Source organism: Vulpes lagopus, chromosome 7 (genome assembly GCF_018345385.1).
Source record: "Vulpes lagopus strain Blue_001 chromosome 7, ASM1834538v1, whole genome shotgun sequence".
In the NCBI taxonomy this organism is placed as follows: Eukaryota; Metazoa; Chordata; class Mammalia; order Carnivora; family Canidae; genus Vulpes; species Vulpes lagopus.
This window is the reverse complement of record NC_054830.1, coordinates 112,496,042-112,518,500: the sequence shown is the minus strand read 5'-3', so window position 1 is coordinate 112,518,500 and position 22,459 is coordinate 112,496,042. Positions and strand designations below refer to the sequence as shown.

General features: G+C 35.4%; 1 protein-coding gene across 6 annotated transcripts in view; it reads right to left on the bottom strand.

The window, feature by feature from the left end:
- Positions 1-22,459, bottom strand: part of FNIP1 (folliculin interacting protein 1) — a 155,719-nt gene that overhangs the window by 20,452 nt on the left and 112,808 nt on the right. For all 6 annotated transcript variants that reach the window (XM_041762090.1, XM_041762092.1, XM_041762093.1 and 3 more), the window contains 5 exons: positions 21,183-21,384; positions 16,544-16,629; positions 5,950-6,096; positions 4,911-5,080; positions 594-2,019 (listed from right to left, as the gene is read on the bottom strand). In XM_041762090.1, coding sequence (XP_041618024.1) covers positions 594-2,019; positions 4,911-5,080; positions 5,950-6,096; positions 16,544-16,629; positions 21,183-21,384 — 2,031 coding nt within the window. The remainder of the gene's footprint in view (positions 1-593; positions 2,020-4,910; positions 5,081-5,949; positions 6,097-16,543; positions 16,630-21,182; positions 21,385-22,459) is intronic.

Here is a 22,459-nt window from a genome sequence, read left to right as displayed (position 1 = left end):
CCTCTCTGTGTCTCTCATGAATAAATAAAATCTTTAAAAAAAAAAAAAAAGAATGCTATCCCTTGTGTATGTATTATATTTTTAATACAATCAGAAAATGAAAACCATCATCCAAAACAAAGTAGTTAAATATTAAATCACAAACTCAAAGCTTGGAATATAACATTTCTCATATGAATCTTCTACTTGACCTAGAGTATATATATTTCCTGTTTTCCTTTTAGTCTTGGCCAAATTCACTTCTAACAGCCATTTCCCACCTTCTGCGCGATTACCTTTCTTTAGTTGTTGAGCTCAGCACAGGTCCATACCTGGGGGCAAATTCACTCCTAAATGACCTGAGAACTCCTAAGCAGTAAGGAATTTCCTACATACATACTTTTCTTTAATGCCTTCACAGAGCCTTTCTGGGGTGCCTATAGAGCTTAACTTTTAAGTTTTTTATCGTTAAGAGCACCCAGTAATAGAAGAGAATCTGTCCAGGACAATAATTTCTTCTTTCATATTAGTTATCACCAACCTCCAGAGACCATCTAAAAAGAAGAATGGTACATGTTTATACAGGGTCTATTAAAGTTAAAACTTCTACTTACCCAGGAAAAGGTATCTCATCCTCTTCTGCCCAATCTTCTTGCTCTCCTCCATAGTAACTGCTTACTTGTCTAGTCATATCATGACCTGTATCTTCACTTTCACTATCCCCAAGGGCACTATCTGAACTTTCATTTCTTGGAATGTCCCATTCAGTTCCTACAGCAATTTTTTTCTCTGAACTCTCTTTATCCCCATGGGGGACAAGAATGGAGAGTGTATCTCTTTGGTCCTGCTGAGGAAAGCAGGTTTTACATGAATCCTGGTGAACTTTTTCTACACATTTACAAAATTCACTGTTCTGTTGGCTATTTTTTGTACACAATCCTTTTGAAAATTCTAACATACAGCAGTGTTCCTTAATGTCTGTACTTGTTTTAACTGCAATAATATCATCAATAGTCCTGGTTTCAATTGAATCATCATTAAAATATTCATCAAATAAGCTCATGCTTTCTGGATCTGAATGATTCCAACAGGGAAGTTCACAGGTCTCTCCAGAAACCATGTGTGGTATATCAGACTCTCCGGATTGGTCCTTCACAGTTGTTTGTTTAGTTTCTTGATGCTGCTGATCATTAGCCCCTCCTTCCTTCAGTGGTTTGGTGTGGTGCCTGGTAATCTGATCCACCACAGCCTGACTCCTGAGTTCAGTATCTGAGTCAGGTGACATAGAATCTCCAATCAGGAAGGTAACCTTTGTCTGTGATGCTTCACAAGAAAACGCAGCAGTCACAAGCTTATCTGGAGGTTTTTTTTCCACAACCATTCCTGTGGATCTCAACACTTTGCCTGTGTGATTACCTGAACTCAGCAATTCCTCACTATGCCATGTTTCCTCTGCTGGCTCTAAGCCTGATTTTGACAAGGCACATTTGTCTACTGGAGCAGATCCTGTGCAAACAACTGTCTCTAACTTAGTGTCAAGGCAAGTTCTTAATTTATCTCTGAACTGTTTAACATCAACAGCATTTTCATCTTGGCAGTCAGAGGGAGAAAGCATTTGACACTCATCTGAAATTCCTAGCAGCTCCTTAGAGCTGTTTTGAATATCTTCTCTCTCTTGTTGTGAAACATTCTCTATATTTTGCCCAAGGAGTGGACGACTGCAATATTTACAGTTACAGTTAGGAGTCCTTGTTTCTTCTGGGTCTTTAAAAAGCAAACTGCTTTTGTTTCTATGCATTGTGATAAGCACATACTCAGATTCTTCTATTTCACCTTTCTCTAAAGTTGTAGTAATTACTGTGCCTGGCATAACGATGGCTTCATCTTCTCCATTTTCTAAAAGATGGGTTTCTTGAAGTTCAGAGCATCTTATAAAATAAGTAAGAAAATAAAGCAGCCTCTGGACCATGTCTTGTCGTTTGCCAACCACCACAGTCCTCGCTAATCGTACAGGAGAACCAATAGCGCCATACAAGTCCCCTGCAATGGAAAAACAGTAAATGGACACATCCTCTCCTCATGTAGCCAAGCAGGCTATTTCAATGATCAGATACCTACTCTTATAGCAAGATTGCTAGTTCAGGTTTTACTCTTAGTTCTTTAATAGGTGATAATTCAGGAGGATAAGATGAGGACAATTCAGGAGGATAAGATCAGATAAATGGTGTTAACCAAAGGGAAAAGTGTATAGAGGGACTTTCTAGTTTCCTCTTTAAACAGCTCCTGTGGTTCTGAAATCTCAACCGAAGAGTCAATTGTGAAAGTCACATTGACCAAGAACATTCTCTGTGCCAGGCCTCATGCAGAGCACTTCACTTGGCAGAAAAGTACTATCTAAAGGATTATGCTCAGAAGGATTCTATGCAGAGAAGAGAAAGCATAATATCTACTGGGGGGCAAGGAGAAAAGGGGGTTATGGTAGAATGGAGCACAACTGGAGTAGTCACATCACACACCTAACCTTTCTTGATGTGAATCACATCCCTAAAGTTTAACTGTTGTTGCTCTACCCAGGACCCCAAACTAGCTCCCATGTTTTTAAAAGTCCATGTCCCCTTCTATTTCCTAAAGGACTGCGTACTTATAAAAAACCACAAAGGAAAGGAAGAGTGAGATCTATCCTAAGAGGAAGAGAAAGGGCAACACATTCAGCCACATGATTCATTTTCACTTCTGTATCCACACCAGGTACAAACAGCCATTACAAAAGAAGGGGGTGGGGGGAGACCTAAGAGTTATCAATGTAATTTCTGTATTTACGCTATAGCTTAAATCAGATGAAGAAATAGGTGCCAAAGTACTCTTAAAATAGAGAATACATCATTAATTTAAATCTAATTTTTAGTTAAATTGTCTGTATACATACTTTAAAGCATAACTCCTACACTTTTTAAAGGAACAAACATATAAAAAGATCTCAGGTAAATATATGCTATAAACAGTATTATGACAATTCTTCTCTGATTAATACAATGGCTCTATTGCTATCATGCCACTGTTCAAAACTACTGCTAAGGTTCTCATGAATTAACAAATAAACTGAACTGCTTTGGCATGGCAAGTGAGTCTTTCCTGACTGGTTCCACTTTATTTTTCCAGGTTTATCTTCTTATAATTACACTTTTTCACCATTATTTGCAAAAAGTCCCACATAAAGCAGACTACTTAAACTGGAACACTGAATCTACTCAGCACTTTTAACACCCAGGCACCTTTCCTCATGCTACATACTTGCCTTCTCCTCTGATTCTCTGTCAGTCCAAGTCTTCTGACTTAAGCATCCTCCCTTGGGCAAAAGTAAGCTTCCCTAACTGAAATTTCATTAATTTTACCATTTCTCTTACAGTTCCTTTTTGAATTATCATTATTGTCCTCGTATTTATTACCATCAGTAATAAACTACCTTTTTTTAAAGATTTTTATTTATTTGAGAGAGAGAGAGAGAGAGCATGCACAGACGCATATGAGCAGGAAGGCAGGGGCCAAGGGAGAGGGAAAAGCAGATTCTGTGCTAAGCAGGGAGCCCAACAAGAGGCTCAATCCCAGGACTCCAAGATCATGACCTGAGCCAAAGGCAGACACTTAACCTACTGAGCCACCCAGTGGCTGGCTGTGTATGTGGGAGCAGTGGAACATGAACAGGCAGAGTGAGGAGAACAGGAAGGAGGGATTATAGAAGGGCATGAGGAAACTTTTGGAACTGATAAGAATGTTTACCACCTTGATTTTGGTGATGGTTTCAGAGGTATTTATGTTTTGACATAAATATTAATACTTACAAAATTGTATACTTTGTATATGTGTTTGCTATGTGTCAGTTACTCCTCGATTAAGTAGCAGAAAGTAAAGGAAGGATGGAGAGAGCAGAGAAAGAAAAAGGGAGGGAAGTTACGTGAATAAGCTACATGACAACCTGCCTGGCAAGCTCACTCATCAGCACAACCTAAGGGGAGTTTCTATCAAGTCATTAAAATGTTCTCTTTGGACTCCTCCTCCATGACCTAACAGCAATAGAGTAAGAGTAGGAATAATAGCAGTCACATTTACCAGACACTGTTCTAAACACTTTACAAGTATTTTCTCATTTAACTGTCACAACTTTATGAGGTATGTACTATATATACAATTATCCCTAATTTATAAACAGACTGTGACCCATATGTGGTCTGCCTGACCTACATCCTAAACTTTTAAGTACCATGCTATAATGCCTTCTTAATGATTGTCAACTTATAAACTACCCCTCTCTCCTTAGTTACCCATTTATTTAATGGGGTCTCACACTAGGGAAACATTTTCCAAAATTACTCAGCAAATAGAAGTGGTACACAGAAACCTCAATGACTGCTTCTCAGTTAACCAAATTTATTCTAGCTATCATAGGTAACTTTGATTCATTCTTTATAGGCAAAGTACATAACATAAAACACCCTGAAGACTGATGTTATAAGAAAACCAGTCATGATCCTGCTTCTCTTGCTCTAATTCAAGTTCTGTAGCTATAAGAAATTGGTATTAGACTTAAGATGGAGATTTTACAATTCAGCAGACATGAAAAGGACAAGGAAAGAAGAAGTGCTTTAGAATGGAGAAAGGGGCACCTGGATGGCTCACTGGTCTGCCTTTGGCTCAGGATGTGATCCTGGGGTCCTGGAATCGAGTCCTACATCAGGCTCCCAGCGGGGAGCCTGCTTCTCCCTCTGCCTATGTCTCTGCCTTTCTCTGTGTCTCTCATTAATAAATAAAATCTTTTTAAAAAATGGAGGAGGCAAAAGAAAACATTTTATTTATGTTTTTGCTATAAAATAATCCACATAGTTATAGAAAAGTCTAAGTGCCATGCATAATGTAAGGGTTTTCAGACTACATACCTAGTTGTGCCCAAAGTGGGTTATACGGATGAGTTTTTGCTAACATGTCCACACTCTGAGAGGAATGCTTTTCTAAAAATATTTTTATAGGTGGCTGTCCATTTGGCATGACCGTTGGAACCCAGGCAAGATGATTGGTCAGAACTGCAGTAATGAGTGCTGGCAGGAATCTGAAAACAAAACACATCCTATCAGATTCTAGTCTGTCTTCATTAAACCTAATGTAAAATGCAGCAACAGAATAGAGCAAAGAGAGTACATACTCTCATGTGGCCAAAGAGCATTAAAAAAGGAAATGAAAGGAAAGAATAAAAGACAGGCATATCAGCTGGATGAGAATGAAGTTTGCAGTTGGGTGAGAGTTAAAAAGGAATCTTTAAAATAAAAATAGTATTCACACAGAGCTATATCTGATCATAATTACAAAACAAAAATAACATTTTACTTGAAAAACTGGTTTCTTTTCAGTGTTTAATCTGAAAAATTAATGAGTCAACCAATAGGTCTATACATTTCCAAATTACTGAATGGGAAATTGAAGGAAAGTATTTAGCAAGCGTTGTCTACCATCAAAAAGAAGAAAACATCTAAATTACTCATCTAGATTCTAGGAATTTTATAAATGGTTACAAGTAACAGTATGATAAAATATCACATTAAATATGTATCATTGAAATCCTAGCACTTTTTTTTTTTTTTTACTCATTTTCTATAGAATGAAACTGTGTAAGTAGAAACAATTCAAAAAATGGGAAGGCTAAGAGAGTTCTATAAGTTGTCAGGAATTTTAACTTAACACATAAAGACCTTTTGGCTGTTTTTCATTCATTTCATTCATTTTACTATTTTCTGTGGCCTTCTTCCATGTCCTTTCTCTTAAACATCCTTCAGAATTCTGTTTTGGTTATTAATAATATAAAATAATTCCAAAGAAAACAGTTGATTATTTAGCTTTTATAATTGGGTTTGATCACAATCTAGATATCAAGTTATAATAAATAATAATATATCTAAGATATAAAGAGAGAGAAAGCCATACTGATTTTTGGAAGCATTTTCCATTAGAAAAGTGAACTCCTTCATGAAACGATGACAAAGCTGGTTCTTTTCTGGAGTCCCCGACATCATTGTAAGCCAGACAGGCTCTCCAATTCGTGGCATTGTGTAAAGATTACAAATTGTTGTTCTAAAAAGAGGAAAACACATCATTAAATTCATAGTTCCCAGAATTACATACTCTTAAATTTTATGTTACCAGCTTGGGCCTCACAGATAGATTATTCAAGCTTTCAAAAGGACACACTGAATCAAGTCATTCCTTCTTTGTCACCAGCATAGTACCACAGGAAATAGTCTTGCACATGAACTCAAAATATGTTGCTTCTGGTGCTGGCTCTACTCTCAAAGATTGTGTGCCCTGCGGTAAATTACCTCCCTATTTTATTTTTTATTTTTATTTTTTAAAAATTTTATTTATTCATGAGAGACACACACAGAGAGAGAGGCATAGATACAGGCAGAGGGAGAAGCAGGCTCCATGCAGGGAGCCTGTTGTGGGACTTGATCCGGGGTCTCCAGGATCACACCCTGGGCTGAAGGCGGTGCTAAACTGCTGAGCCACCCGGGCTGCCCACTTCCCTATTTTAAGCATCAGTTTCCTCCACCTGTAAAATGAAAGCATAGAACTGGATAATTTCTAAAGCCTTTCCTGCTCTACATTTCTAAGGTATGACATACTTAAATATAATGCAAATTATCAACAACCTAGAAAAGAAAAATATTCTGAATTAGATAATAAGCTTATCCATATTCTCACTCAAAACAATAGTTTATCAGCATCATTTTGTTGACTATGTTGAGACTCTTTAGTAAAGTTCTAAAGGATGATGAGGATACTAAATCTGCATACTGTATTTTATGACTTTCAACCTCCTGAAATTTTTCCTTGAATCAACACAAGAGAGCATTATTGCACAATTATGATGATGATTTCCTGGCTGTCTCTTGCATTTACTTAGACAATAGCTAGTCCCATGACTTGCATTCTCTCCTTAAGGCTTCAAGGATATCTTTAAGATATCAATCATTTTCCTTCTACATTAATATCTATTCAGCCAAGTCCTATACACTCACTAGATTAAGCAACTCCTACAAAGTTGAGGCTTAAGAAACTAGCTGATCTTTTGGAAGATACAGAATGGTGCTGTACTTTCTACTCTCTAGAACAGTGCTATATGACAAAACTTCTGGCAAAGATGGGAATACTCTCTATCTACACTATCCAAGATGGCATCCCCTAGCCATCTATGAACATGAAATGTGGTCTGTTTGACTGATGAATTCAATTTTAAATTTTATTTATTTTTATTTAAACTAAGTACCCACATGTGGCCAATGGCTACTATATTAGAAAGTATAGCTCTAGAAGTTCTTTGAGATCTCTGCAAGCTCTAATACCTACTTCAGCATAATTCTCTAACACCTAGAATCCAAAAAAGGCAAAGAATTCTCTTGCCTGTACAAGTTTTATTGAACCTTGACCCAGTATGAACACAATATAAGGGAGAAAAGTGACAAACACAGATGACATTAAAAAGTTCTTGGTAGGACATAATATCACAGTTGAGAACTTTAAAATAAAAATGGAAATTGTATTTAAATTTATTTAAAATAAATGGAAAGAGGTAAAGGAATTTACAGAGGAAGATGTGATCTGAATATCAACTAGGAATATGTGAAAATGCTAAATGCTAAAGCCTATTAAACATGTCCAGATAAGATGGAAAAGCAAGCACCAGTGTTATACCTTTCAGTTCTGATGTTTCAAATGAACATCGGCGAAGGATTTGAAAACAAATTACTATAACAAATAAAAATGGAGAGTAATCTTACTTAAAATTTAAATTATAGACTTAATAAAATTCTGCAACCCAAAGCATAGAGAGGAATGTTAAGTGAAGTGGTAAGGTAGATAAACATATGGGTTTATAGTGTTCAAGGTAGGGGACATGTACATAAAGGAGCTAATCTGAAGAAGAGGCCCAGGACTCACAAGGGCCTGGAAAAGTCGAGGGCAGTAGTTAAACAGGACTATAAACTGGGAGACTAATTCAAGATCTGTAAATGGTTGGTGACCCTCTTCTATACCCTATTTTCCCAAAGAATGACTATAGACAGAAGAGCAGATGTAGTACTGACTAGTCCAAAGAAGTAACATTGCCCAAACCTTTTCTGGTATTTGAATATTTCACAATACATAAACATATACAATAAATGTTGTGGCTTTAAAATGTTATGGGAAGAAGGGACAGCAATGAGGAGGAAAAAAAATGTCTTAAATATGCCCTTTCAAGAAGTGATAATGAAAACAGATTGAGAAACACTGTCCTTCATTTTCGGAAAGTGAAGATCTAAGTGAGTTCTAAGCACTAAGTGAAGTTCTCCAGTTTGTGCCTAATTATGCACGGAACTCCCAACCTGTATTTTAGTGCTTTGCCCTCAACTATGGATAGGCAACCCATAATACTGATATAGAGGAAAAGCCTTCAAGGACAGAGGCACACAAAGAGAAAAACAGAAACACACAAATATACAAAATGACTCCAGAGAAAATAGTAAATAATACATTCAGGAAAAGGGAAACATGAAAGAGACATAAAAGATCAATCAAGAAATGCCAGTTACTAACAAAAAGAATTCAAGAGAGAGAAGACAGAGAAAAACAGAGAACCAGAGAAAGCAGAAAATTTACCAGAACTGAAAGACAAGCTAGTGCTAGAGCTATACTAAAGTTCAAGGACCAATGGGCAGGTATAAACTCAAGGCAGGAGATAAATATGCCCAAAATTGATAAATCAAGAAATAGCTGCATTAAGTATACTGCTTAATAATGTGCAGATACATAACAAAAGAAATAGGCAAGAGTTAAAACAATATTCTTGGGAAATAAGAACAGGGACGACAGTGATAGGATGGAGTTCATTTCTTTTTCGTTATTAGATTTCTTGGCATGTTTTGTTTCTTAACCATGTATGTAAATGTACTTTTCGGATTAAAAGAAACGCCATATACATGAATGAATGAGCTGATCAATTAGTTTTTCATGAATTTCTTAAGTATATTTGTGACTACTACAAGTTCATGTGTCATGGGTCAGAGACAATTCACTATCATTAGTATAATGATCCACTGAAGACATTAGCTTTAGAGTTTTGGTGTCTAAGGCTATGTATATGACCTCAGAGTGTATCAAATGCAAAGAAGGTAAAGAAATTCATTATACAATAATGCTTCTCATCATATGCAATTTTACGTTGCCATTAGCAATATAGAACTAACAGGGCTCTCTTCTCCCCTAATGATTATTCCCTAATTCATGGTAAGTATGAATTTTTAGTCATCTGACCCTTTATTGTTCCTGACTGACCCTAAAGAATGAAAGATTCCTTTAGTTGGAAGAGAACAGTGGACCTGATTTAGTTTTCTTTGATATGCATGAAGTTAGAGTCCAAGAACCTCATCTTTGCCAGATGGCTCCTAATTAAACATGCTTCCTGTTGCTCTAGGTTTCATGGTTTCTGCATGCATGTGAATCATTTCCTTCCTCCTCTCAACTACCCCAAACTCATTTATTCATCTGGTCTCAGATAATCACATACTTTAAAAATGATCCAATTGCTAATTTTTAATAATAATTTAAAAATTAAGTATGACAGATTCTCATTATTTACAGTAAGGTTCTACAAAGCTGATGCAAACAAAGAATTAGCAAACACTGAATCACTGTTCCTAGGGTTCCTAGGGTTCCTAACATATGGTTAGGTTCCTGTGAGTCTCTCATCAACATTTTTGTCAGCCTTTCAATACATAACCTTGTTTTATGTGAGTTTCTGTTTAAAGACACCTTATTTACTACACTACTGATTCATTAACACTGAATTCATAGCCAATAGCACTATGACTCGTGCCTGCATGAACCTTACATGTAATTTCTCTGAGGGCACATTATGGCTTGCTTGTACTTAGTAGGAATATTACAGCATTTCAGCAGTATACTGCCAAATCACTGGGGATTCTTTTATTTTTACTTATGTTTTTAAAAAAGCCTTTACTCATTTATTCATGAGAGCCACAGAAAGAGAGGCAGACACAGGCAGTAGGAGAAGTAGGCCCCCCGTGGGCAGCCTGATATAGGACTTGATTCCAGGACACTGAGACCACAACCCAAGCCAAAGATAGACAACCACTGAGCCACCCAGGTGTGCACTGGGGGTGATTTTTGACAGCAAAATCACTAACAAAAAGCACAAAATGAAAAAAAAAAAGACAAACCACAAAACCCTGCCTCTAAAAAGATGTCAAGTAGGGTATGTGTTTACAGAATAAGAGCTGAAACAAAAAGGCAAATCACTGTCTTTTTCAACCTCATCAAGGAATGTTATCATGGTACTCAAATTTTTCACTGAACATCCAATTCCAGCTGACTTGTAAAGAGCTTGGAAGTCATCACTTTAATCCTCACAAGAAAAAGGCTGAACAAATTGAAAATCAATGACTTTGCTTAGCTACATCACAGCTAAGGTTTGCACATGTTACAACTGATCATAAAAGCACTGTGAGTATAATATGAGGCTATAAATAAATTTCAGCAAGTACGTGAATTCACAAATAATCTATACATAATGAAAATAAACATATATATTAAAGTACTTCTTAAAAAAAGTACTTCTGACAAACTTCTTAATAAAAATTTAAAAGTTTATAAAGTACTTTAAGTTTTATTTATTTATTTGAGGGGGAAGCAGGAGGCAAGGGAGAAGCAGATTTCCTGTTAAGTGTGGAGCTTAGCACGGAGCCGGATCCCAAGACCCTGATATCATGACCTGAAGTCAGATAACCACCTGAGCCACTCATGCGCCCCTTATAAAGTATTCTTAAGAATTTGTAAGAATGTTTAACTGACTTACTTAGGGCTTTCATATTTGTACAATGACTGAAGTGAAAGAAACTAATAAAAAGGGACGCCTGGGGTGGCTCAGCAATTGAGAGCCTGCCTTCAGCCCAGGGTGTGATCCTGGGATCCCGAGGTTGAGTCCCACATCAGGCTTCCCGCAGGAAGCCTGCTTCTCCCTTTACCTCTGTCCCTCTGCCTCTCTCTCTGTGTCTCTCATGAATAAATAAATAAAATTAAAAAAAAAAAAGAATCTAACAAAAAAGAAAAGGTACACAAACATGACACGCATTTTCAATGATTTTATGACTCATATATATTGTAAATTCTAGGCAATACTAAAATTCTAATGCTAGGCCATATTATTCTCTAATAACAAACCAATTAACTCATAGGTATTCAAAATTCTTTTGAATAAAAACTTTATAACCGGGGCAGCCTGGGTGGCTCAGCGGTTTAGCACCGCCTTCAGCCCAGGGCGTGATCCTGGAGACTGAGGATCGAGTCCCACGTCAGGCTCCTTGTATGGAGCCTGCTTCTCCCTCTGCCTGTGTCTCTGCCTCTCTCTCTCTCTCTCTCTCTCTCTCTCTCTCTGTGTGTGTGTGTGTGTGTGTGGGTCTCTATGAATAAATAAGTAAAATTAAAAAAAAAAAACCTAACCTAAGAGCAAGATCAGCATTCTATTAAGAATTAATTTTCTGACAATCTTTACTATTCTGATAATTTCAGCTAGGTCTATAATGACAGTTTCCACAGACCTCAAATAGGGACTCTTGGCCTTTTTCCACAAAGCTAGTGACTGTAGAAGAAACTATCAATCCATTAATGTAAATAACTGTTCCAAGTACAAGGGCAAAAGACTCGCTGCTTTGTAATACTGCAAAATGTGAAACTCAGAATACAGCAAGATTCTTTTAGGCATGTAAGCAAAAAGAATTGTTCAAACATATATTTGTAATAATTACAGTCTAAACTCAATAGAATGATTTGAATAAAATAAAACTTTTAAGAATTATTAACAAAATACCCAATCATTCATAACACATTTCTTTTTTTTTTTTCCATAACATATTTCTCTTAAAGTTTTATTATCCACTTCAGGAAAAGCTGAACTCTTAAGAATCCTTGGTTGAACTTTAAAGCAACTACAGATTACATTTAGAAATTCGAAAGATGAAAACTATTCATACTTTTCAAAAACCACTTATATCCATGACAAAGGCATATTTTATAGGTTTCTCAGAGAAATCACTCTAGAATTCTTTTTTCCAAATTATGTAAAGTAAAATTTTCCAACTATGTAAATAGAAATAACTGGGCTACAAGAGAATGTATGAAGGTCAAAACTGTCGTAAACCATGAGAAATACATAAATAACCATTATACCCAGCTAATAATGTTTTAAATTATGGTATTAGGTTCAACATGTCTTGGTTTCAATAAAGCATAAGAACTTCTCCCATTCTCTCTCAAGAATTTCCAAGCCCAGAACCTCTTTATTCCAAAGTAAAAATATTCTCAAACGTTAACTCTGACATCCTCTCTCAGGGTTGTACAGCTGCAACTGTACAATGCAGGACTGCAAATGTAACTAGCATTGTAGTGGTAGAGGTTTGGTCATTTTTCTCCTTGAAAACAGTTTCAACAAGTAATTCCCAAAGAGACTGTGAAATAAAAATGCTAGGCTCTAGACCTACTGATTTGAAATCTAGGAGAGTTTCGGAAACAGTTCTTGTTACGTTTGTCTAGTTATTAGCTAAGCCACCATATTTTTCTTTTTTAATCAGAGGTTTTTAATGTAATTTAAGTTCCAAATAAATTCAATTTGAGTTTTAACTAAATCAATTTGAGTATTAACCAAATGAGGTTTTGCAATTATATTTCAATTCAGCATGTTTTTACATAAAAATATTGATTAAAAAATATCTGAGTAAAGAGCTTGGAAGTCATCACTTTAATCCTCACAAGAAAAAGGCTGAACAAATTGAAAATCAATGACTTTTCACAAAATTTAGGTCAGAGGATAAATCATCACCCTGAAAACTAAACAACAATCACAGTTGAGACCACCTTTCCTGAAGCAGATGCTTCTAGGGCCAATAACTGGTAGGAATGCTTAAATAGCAATTGACTAATTGGTGTCACAATGAATATGAACTACCACTGAGTGATTAAAAAACTCCTTGGGTGTCAGTCTTAGGAAGACTGCCACATTTTCAGAATCAGGCCATACCATCAGATTTCCATAATGAAGATCAAAGAAACATCCTTTTGTGTTTCAGATAGAGGAAGCATAACAATTCTTAAGTGCACCTAGGGCATCCTCCAAAACAAACATCTACTCTCCAAGGGTCCAAGTCCATATAAACCAGTCTTGTCTGACCTAAGAAACGGGCAATTAGACAACTCCAATTGCTACTAGCCTTCCTCACTCATCCATGAAGAACAAAATAAAGGCCAAGAAACACTTCTGAAGGTCAAAACCCTGGAATTTAAGCTCACTAAAAAGAACTAATATTTAATCACAAAATTATAGAACACTTCCTCCCCCATTTCCACCACCTCACCACCAGACCATTTCAACAAAAAAATTGCTAAAAGACAATAAAAACACAGTCTGAAGAGACAAAGAAAGCATCAGAATCAAACTCAGATCTAATGTACAGATTTTGTTATTATCAGGGAACTGAAAATAATCATGATTATTATGTAAATGGCTCTTATGAATAAAGTAGATAACATGAAAGAGCAAAGAGATGGAAACTCTGACTCCAAAGAGAATGTTGGAAATCAAAAACACCAACAGGAATGAAATATGTCCTCCATAGGCTCATCAGCAGACAGAACACATCTGAGGGAAAAAAATCACTGAGCTTAAATATATGTCAGTGGGAATTTCCCAAATTAAAAAGCAAAGAGAATAAAGGATGAAAAAAATTGGAACAGAATATCAAAGAATTGTGGGAAAACTACAATTTCCCATACATATAATGGGAATACCAAATGAACAGAGAAAGAAACAGATAAAATATAGGATAATGGCTGAGAATTTTGAACAAATAATAACAGCAAACAAACCAAAGATTCAAGAAGCCTATGAAGCACCAACCAAGATAAATATCAAAAAATCCCCCACCCTGAAATATTTAGGTATTAATATTTTAAAATATACAAGATCTGGGGTGCCTGGTTGGTTCAGCCAGTTAAGCATCCAATTTTTTTTCTGAAGATTTTATTTATTTATTCATGAGAGACACAGAGAAAGGGGCAGAGATATGCATAGGCAGAGGGAGAAGCAGCTCCATGCAGGAGGCCTGATGCCGGACTCCATCCCGGGACTCTGGCATCATGCCCTGAGCCAAAGGCAGACACTCAACCACTGAGCCACCCAGGCATCCCTAAGCGTCCAATTCTTGATACTGGCTCAGGTCATGATCTCAGGGTCATGAGATCAAGCCGACATCAAGATAGGCACTGGGTGTGGAGTTTAAGATTCTCTCTCTCCCTCTGTCCCCCTCCTCTCCCTCTCAAAAGTAAAGATCTAAAGGGCCTACAAAACTCTAAGAAATCAAAGAATATCTAAAGAAACAGAGAGATATTTCATATTCATGGATAGAAGACTCACTGTCACTAAGATGCCAATTTTTCCCAATACGATCTAGAAATTCAATACAATCTCAATCAAAATAGCAAGTTACTTTGCAGATATCAACAAAATTATTCTGAATTTTATATGAAGAGGCGAAAGACCCAGAACAACCAACAGAACATTGAAAGGAAAGAACAAAGTTTGTAGGCTCTTACTTAACTTTAAGAATTAATCTAGGGGCACCTGGGGCTGCTCAGTGAAGTGTCTGACTCTTGATTTTGACTCCGGTCATGATCTCAGAGTGGTGAGATCAAGCCCTGTGTCTGGCTCGGTGCTCAGCACAGAGTCTGCTTGAAATTCTCTCTATCCCTCTCCCTCTGCCCCTCCTCCCAACTGCATGGATACACACATGCATGTGACTTCTCTTTAAAAAAAATTAATCTTAAAAAAATTGTTCTAAATTCCCTCTAGAAATTCTGAGGGAATACATTTTTATTTTCCATTTACTTCATCTATAAGAAACATTCATTATAATGCTCTGATTTAATTATAAATGGCACCTCAAATATAATAATCTGAATTCTCAAGATACAGGTATGAACAAATAAAATTATGAATAATTCTACATATAGTTCATATATAAAGAGCAAAGATGCCAATGAACTAAAGAAACACATTGATTAAAAATATATTACTGAATTAGTGTTTAGTGTATATAGTTTCAGTGTTGTAAGATGCAAAAGTTCTAGAGTTTTGCTATACATACTTAACACCATTGAACTGTATAGTTAATGATTAAGATGTTCTAGTTAATGTTATATGGGGTTTCTTTACAACTACAAAATGCTAATACTTTATTATAGTATTTGTTAGCATGCTTTATTCAGTAACTTAGGAAAGGCCTGAAGTTAATATGCTAACATATAAAAATAACAGAAATATCAGCTTCAATATAATTTTCATTTGTACAAATTATTTCCCCCTTTCAAGACAAAAAAAGAGAGAATATAGGTTGAAATTTTTCTCTAATTTGTTTTTCTTTACATTTCCCCTAAACATGAGTTTAATGAACAAAAATGGAAGATTTTTAAGCTTACTTTTAATGCCTTTTATCCTAATAATTATAAATAAAAGATGAAGGACTAGTAAATTTCAGTAAATTTCATCTTTCTCCATAATTGAGTTCAGTGGATGACTATTACACAACAGCTATAAAGTAAACTCTTTAAATTTAAATAAATTAAAAACATGACAGAACACTCCATATTGGTTATCTTTACCAAGCAATTTCCATTTAATGCTTACCTATAACTCAATTTCAAAAATTACATAGACTATTGTTGAGGCAATGACGTATCTCGTTTTTAGAGAAGGTAAAAAAGACACCAGGTTTACTTTCACTGTGTTTACTTTTAACACAATATAAGAAAAACAAAAATAAAAAATAAGCAAAGTTGAAAACATACATGAGTTTTCTCTGTCAAATTTACTAAATACACCACTCCATAGTTATCTCCATTAACAAAAGGTATGTGTGTCGGTATGTGTGTGAATGTGTGTATGTGTGTATGACATCCCTAAAGTTTCAATGTAATAATCCTCAAACAGCACAAGCTAAAGCAGGCTCTCACTTCAAAACATAATAATCCATTTAAACCAAACAGGAAGATCCCTGCCCCAATATGTGACCACACAGTTGTCAGTAAACAAATACATAACCCGTTTTTCTAAAAATGAGATACATAAACTACCGGTAATAATAAACCTTAATTAGTGCACTTAACCAGTCTCCAGGAGCCCAAGAGAGAGGATAAGGCACGTTTCTGGGGAAACAAGACCTCCTCTAGTCATATTTGCTTCTGTAATGGTTTGGTACTAAAAACCATACCACTGATGAATCCCAAATGTGCCTGGGTCCCTAGGACATTCAATATTTAATAACATAGAAGTGGTCTACTGAATTACACCCTCTTTTGACCTGGGACAGGATATTTTAAGAATTAAATTTTATTAGAGAAAGCTAAAGAAAATAAATAAATCTTCCTGTGCACACTGGAGACAAGTCTAAATCATGAAAAGCTGGAGAATGTGTACCTGAATTCATTTAGGGCATCAACTATTCGATTATATGCCAAACTCCTCTGACTGGCATCAGCTGATCTCCGGCTCATTTTCATAGCCTTGAAAGCAAAGAAATAGTTTAACTCTTACAATGATCACCGACAAAAAAAAAAAAAATGGAAGAAAAAAGTGAAAGACAAAGTCACTTTTTTTTTCTACAACATTCTACCATCATATAAAGGTGGCACATTATATTTATAGTGGCTTTCTTTTTTGCATTTTTTATCATTAACAATTATGACAAAATCCAAATTTTTCAAATGTTAAATCTCTTACTGTAACTGTCAAATGACAATATCAACACAAAAATAAACTGATGTTGAGAGTTTCTGGGTTACATAAAACTTTTTTTTTTTTTTTTACACATACAGAACAAGATACAATGATATCTCAGTAATAACAGCTCATGGCTTCCTCCAGTATTTCACAGATGAAGTCAAGTAAGCCTTGTCAAGTAAACATTTTTAAAAATCTAAAACATAAGGATTCTAAGGAAAGATATCTCAAGTTATTAATAATATTTGCTTTCCTAAAAACATATTTAGCCAAGGTTGAGAGGCCTTGGTTTAGGCAGAAAAAAGGGAATCAAGATTAGGATTATGAATGTCAAAAAGAACTTTGTAGTTTTTTAGACTTTTTCAAAGAGAATGGACTTCTGTATTCCTTATGTAATTAAAAATATTTTAAATATACATATAAGAAGTCAGACTTTAAGGCCAGAATTCATGTTCATGCACATCCAACAGCTTCATACGGTAAAAATGAAACTTATTTTGTTTTTACAAACTGTTGAGATTCCCAATTTATTAAAAAAGTGAATATTCTTTAGCTAGAATTAAACCCTATTCTTAATTTTACCAGCAGTAAAAATTTAAATTTAGAGTATAAGTCTCAAAAGGTAGCACACGCTTCAAAATAATTCCCAAGGCACCCAGAAATAAAATCCATGTATTTTGATTAAAACAACAACAATAAAAACAACAAATAAGTGATAACTGTGAAAACTGGCCCTAAAAGAAAACTTCTTTGGGTGGTCTGGTATTTACTATATTTCATCATTAATTAACAGCTATAAAACTTTTTAAATTAAGTCCTATTTATTTATATAAAGGTATTCATTAAGCTTTATCTTTCAGCTACAATAAAAAACGAGATGTTAAACTTATTGAACAAATATCCAAACAACTCTAAGTACTGCAATGTATGCTTTTAGGTTATAAAATGTCAAAGATGAGGGGATCCCTGGGTGGCTGGCTCAGTGGTTTAGCGCCTGCCTTTGGCCCAGTGCATGATCCTAGAATCCCAGAATCGAGTCCCGCATCGGGCTCTCTGCATGGAGCCTGCTTCTCCCTCTGCCTGTGTCTCCGCCTCTCTCTCTCTGTGTGTGTCTCTCATGAATAAATAAAATCTTTTTAAAAAATAAATAAAATAAAATAAAATGTCAAAGAATTAAAACATTTAAAAAGTAGTATGAGTTTTATATTGCCTGAATATTTCAAGTCTTATACAATATTTCAAAAAATTCTCCCTGTAACTCAAAAGGTCAGTTCAGTGGCAGCTAAACATTATGTGTATTGACTTTGACATCAGATTACAAAAAGGAACAGCAGCCAACTGAAGAAAACATCAACAAGTTCTAACTTCTGAAAAAGTAAGTGAAAATGGCCTTCACTCATTTGTTTGGTAAAAACGTATTGCTGATGATCTATTTGTCCTCTGATGGATTTAATGTGAATAACAAACATCAGTGTATTCTCTAGAGGTGGATGCGCCTCAGTCACTGCTGACTTATCCTCTGCTTTCTAGATCATTCAAATTGGTCTTCCTCTCTCTAGCCTCCTATTCCACTGTCTTCTAAAAAATGTACTGGTATATTAGTCTTCCTAAAGCACAATTCAGAGACAGTTTTAACAACAAACTTAAAACTTCTGGCAAGCATTCTAGATTCATTGTGGTCTGGTTCCCATTAATTCTGCCAGCCATACCACCTACTACCCCCCTCTTGTATCCTTTCCCTTCCATATACTGTCAAAGGGATTAAGATTTTACCCCACTGATTCATTATTTTAACTTCCTGGGAATCTTTTCTAAAAAATAATATGGAAAATTCACCAGGATCTTAACTATAGTGTAGCTATAATAGTGAAAATGTAAAAATGACCTAATAGGAAAACTGTTACCTGATTTGAGGAAATCCTCTCAAATATATTTAAGAACAATTTACAAAGCCCCTAGAAATCTGTATGTTGCAATGATGAATTTTTTAAAATAGGCATATAATTAAAATAATATGGACACAAAACAATTCCAATCAAGTGAAAATACAATATACAAAGGAAAAGACCTGGAAACACTTTCAGCAAAATGTTACAGTTATTTTTGGGTGGGAAGTATATCAATTTTTCTAGTTTCTTGCTATATCCAATTTTCAAAGCTTTGTTTTTAAAAAATCCTATATACCCCTTTAAGATGCAGTCCAAATGAAACATCTTCTCAAAAGGAAGTCATTTTCCTTTCCTATGAACAACTTTGCTTATCTTTTTTCTTTTCTTTTCTTTTTTTTTTTTTTTTTTTTTAAGATTTTACTTATTTCCTTGACACAGAGAGAGAGCAAGCATAAGCAGGAGGAGTGAGAGAGGGAGAAGGCGGCCCCCTGCTCCAAGACAAGGTTCGATCCTAGGATTCTGGGATCATGATCTATGCAGAAGGCAGACACTTAACCAACTGAGCCACACATGCACCCCTTTTTCAGTTGTTCTATGTTCTATCTTATATTCACAATTTTCTTTCTTGTATATAAATTTATTTTATATACTATCACCAACATGAGACACAACTTAACACTCCTACCATCTTAAAATGCTTCCTTCACTTGGCTCCTCTTTAAAAAGTATCCTATCTTGTTTTTCCTTTTACTTGAATGGCCAAATCTCATTTCCCTCTGCAGTTCTTCCTTAACTCTTCAAATTTTAACTGCTGAAATGCTCCACAAATCAAGCCAAGGATCCCCCTCTCCTTTCTTCTCTCAGTTTCATGGCTCTAATACCATCAATATGCTGATGACTACCTAATCTGGACCTTTCCCCTAAACTCTAGACTCACATAACCCACTTATCAATGTCCAAGAGGCATTTCAAACAAACACCAGACTTTCCTCCACCGAACATATTCCATCTTAATCTTTCCCATTTCAGTACTGGCAACTCTATCCTTCTTAGTACTCAAGTGAAAAATTTCAAGCCTACTTGTACTGTTCTCTTTCTCATACACCCCAATTCAGTCCATCAACTAATCTCATTAGCTCTATTTTCAAAACATATCCACAATCTAACCATTGCTCATCACTTCCATCACTAAGTTGGTTTGAGTAGCCACCATCTCTCACTGAATCACTACACCACAGCCTCCTAATTGGTTCCCACAACATCCACCTTTGCCCCTAGAAATCTATTCTTCACAAGCAGAAAGATTGATCCTCATAAATAATGTCATTCCTCTGCTTGAAACTCTCCAATGATTTCCCATCTTTAAGAGTAAATGCTAGTGCTCTTACAATGGTATCCTAAAAGTCCTTACATAATCTGAAGTTACTTCTAACCCAGCCCCTTTGGTTTCCTTACTTTGCTCAAGCATCAGGGTTACTCCTAACACAAGGTCTTAGCCCCTAAAAAATTCTGGAGAATTTTTCCCTCATATAGTTGTGGCTCACTTCCTCCATATTCTGTATCAAACGTCATTTTATCAGAAGCCTTCATGGCTAGACAATAAATATTAGCAGTAACTTCAGCATTCCTTATAAATCTGTTTTATTTTTCCCCACAGCATTTACTATAATCAAAAATCATGTATTTGGGGCGCCTGGTTGGCTTAATAGGTTAAGTGTCTGACTCTTGATTGTGGCTGAGGTAATGACCTCAGGGTCATGAGACAGAGCCTTAGTTCGGGCTCTACACTGGACATGGAGCCTGCTTAAGATTCTCTCTCTCCTTCTCCCTTTGCCCCCTCCCTGTTTGGCATGCATACTTGTTCTCTCTCAAAAAACAAAAATAAAAACCAACCATATATATATATATATATATATATATATATATATATATTTTTTTTTTTTTTAAGATTTTATTAATTTATTCATGAGAGACAGAGAGAGAGGCAGAGACACAGGTGGAAGGAGAAGCAGGCTCCATGCAGGGAACCTGACGTGGGACTCGATCCCGGGTCCCCAGGATCAGGCCCTGGGAGGAAGGTGGCGCTAAACCGCTGCCCACCCGGGCTGCCCAACCTTATATATTCATTTAGTCATTTGCTGTTTCATGATATCCAGAATGCCGCTCTTTTTGCATATTATCTTCAGTTGCTAGATTAGTGCTTGCCACATTATAGGCCCTCAGACATTTATTGAACGAATGGATGAATGACTTTATATAATTTATTAGGTAGTAAGCTCCTTAAAAAGAGCTGAAGTCTATTTTCCATCTCCAGAACACTTTGCAGGGTACTTGTACTGTGGCTGTTAATTTTTCTGCCAAATGAATAAACATGATATTAAACTAGGAGACTAAGTAAGACTCAGAGGAAAATAAAAGACATAAATCCACAACATGACTGTGCTTACCTGTTCTATTGCACTCTTTAGTTTGTTCATGTGGCTTTCAAAGAGAGGAAAATGTGAAAAAAAGAATTCATTAAATTTGTTATTTTCATCTTCATCTTTGGATAATGAAAAGATTACCCCAATTGCAATCTTCTTTTTCCTCACAATTCCTGGGTTAGGGCCACAGCTTTCATCTGACAGATTAAAGCTTTCTTCTATAGACCTTAAAAATAAATGTTTTTTTTAAATTAAAAAAAAACACACAAAAATAATTAAATTCACAATTTAACCTCCTTGCTAATTAAATGTAAACTAATTAAAGATCTTTTTCTGTTTTATCAAGTAAATCTAAAAAAGTGTATCAACTCTTAGCTCTTTGAGAAATCTACTGGCTATTCCTTCATGCTCACATTTCTATAAGAAATTTTAACAGAGTCAGATTGCGAACATTTTTGTTCAATTAGAAGTCACTAAAAAAAGAGATAACCTCCAAATCATAACTAATCTAAAAATGTCTGAATTTTAAGATTTACAGATGAGTCTGTTAGAATTCACTGTTCTATGATCTACTTGTATCTCTTCTTCTGATTCCAGAAGTAAAGTTTTAAAAATCAAAGACTAAAAAAAGAAGAAAAAAAAAATCAAAGACTAAAGGGAGTACGTAAAAGAGGAACAAGAAGCTTCATTATCTATATTGCTTAACATAAACTTAAAAAAAAAATCTTTCAAGAATGAATTAACTTGCCTAATTACAAACATGAAAAATTGAAATAACAAAACATGCAGTAAAATAATCAAACACCTGCACAAAAGAGTTAACTAAAACTATAAAACTTTTAGGAAAAAACATTGAATTTATTAGCAATGGTTTCCTGGATATGACACCCAAAAGTACAGATAACAAAAGAAAAAAGAGATAAACTGGACTACATAAAATTAAAAACTGTTGTGTATCAAAGGACACTGTCAACAGAATGAAAAGGCCACACATGGAATGGGAAAAAATACTGCCAAGCATATGTGGTACAGGATTAATACATCGAATATATAAGGAACTCCTTTACATCAACAACAAAAAAAAAATCTAAAAAATGGGCAAAACACTTGTACAGACACATGGCGAATAGCACATAAAAACATAGTATCACTAGCCATTCGGAAAATACAAACCAAAAGCACAATGAGACAATACTTCACACCCAGTAGGATGGCTATTATAAAAAATAAAAAAATTTAAAAAATAAATAAACCAGAAAATTACTGTTGGAAAGAAGGTGGAGAAATGAGAATTCTTGTGC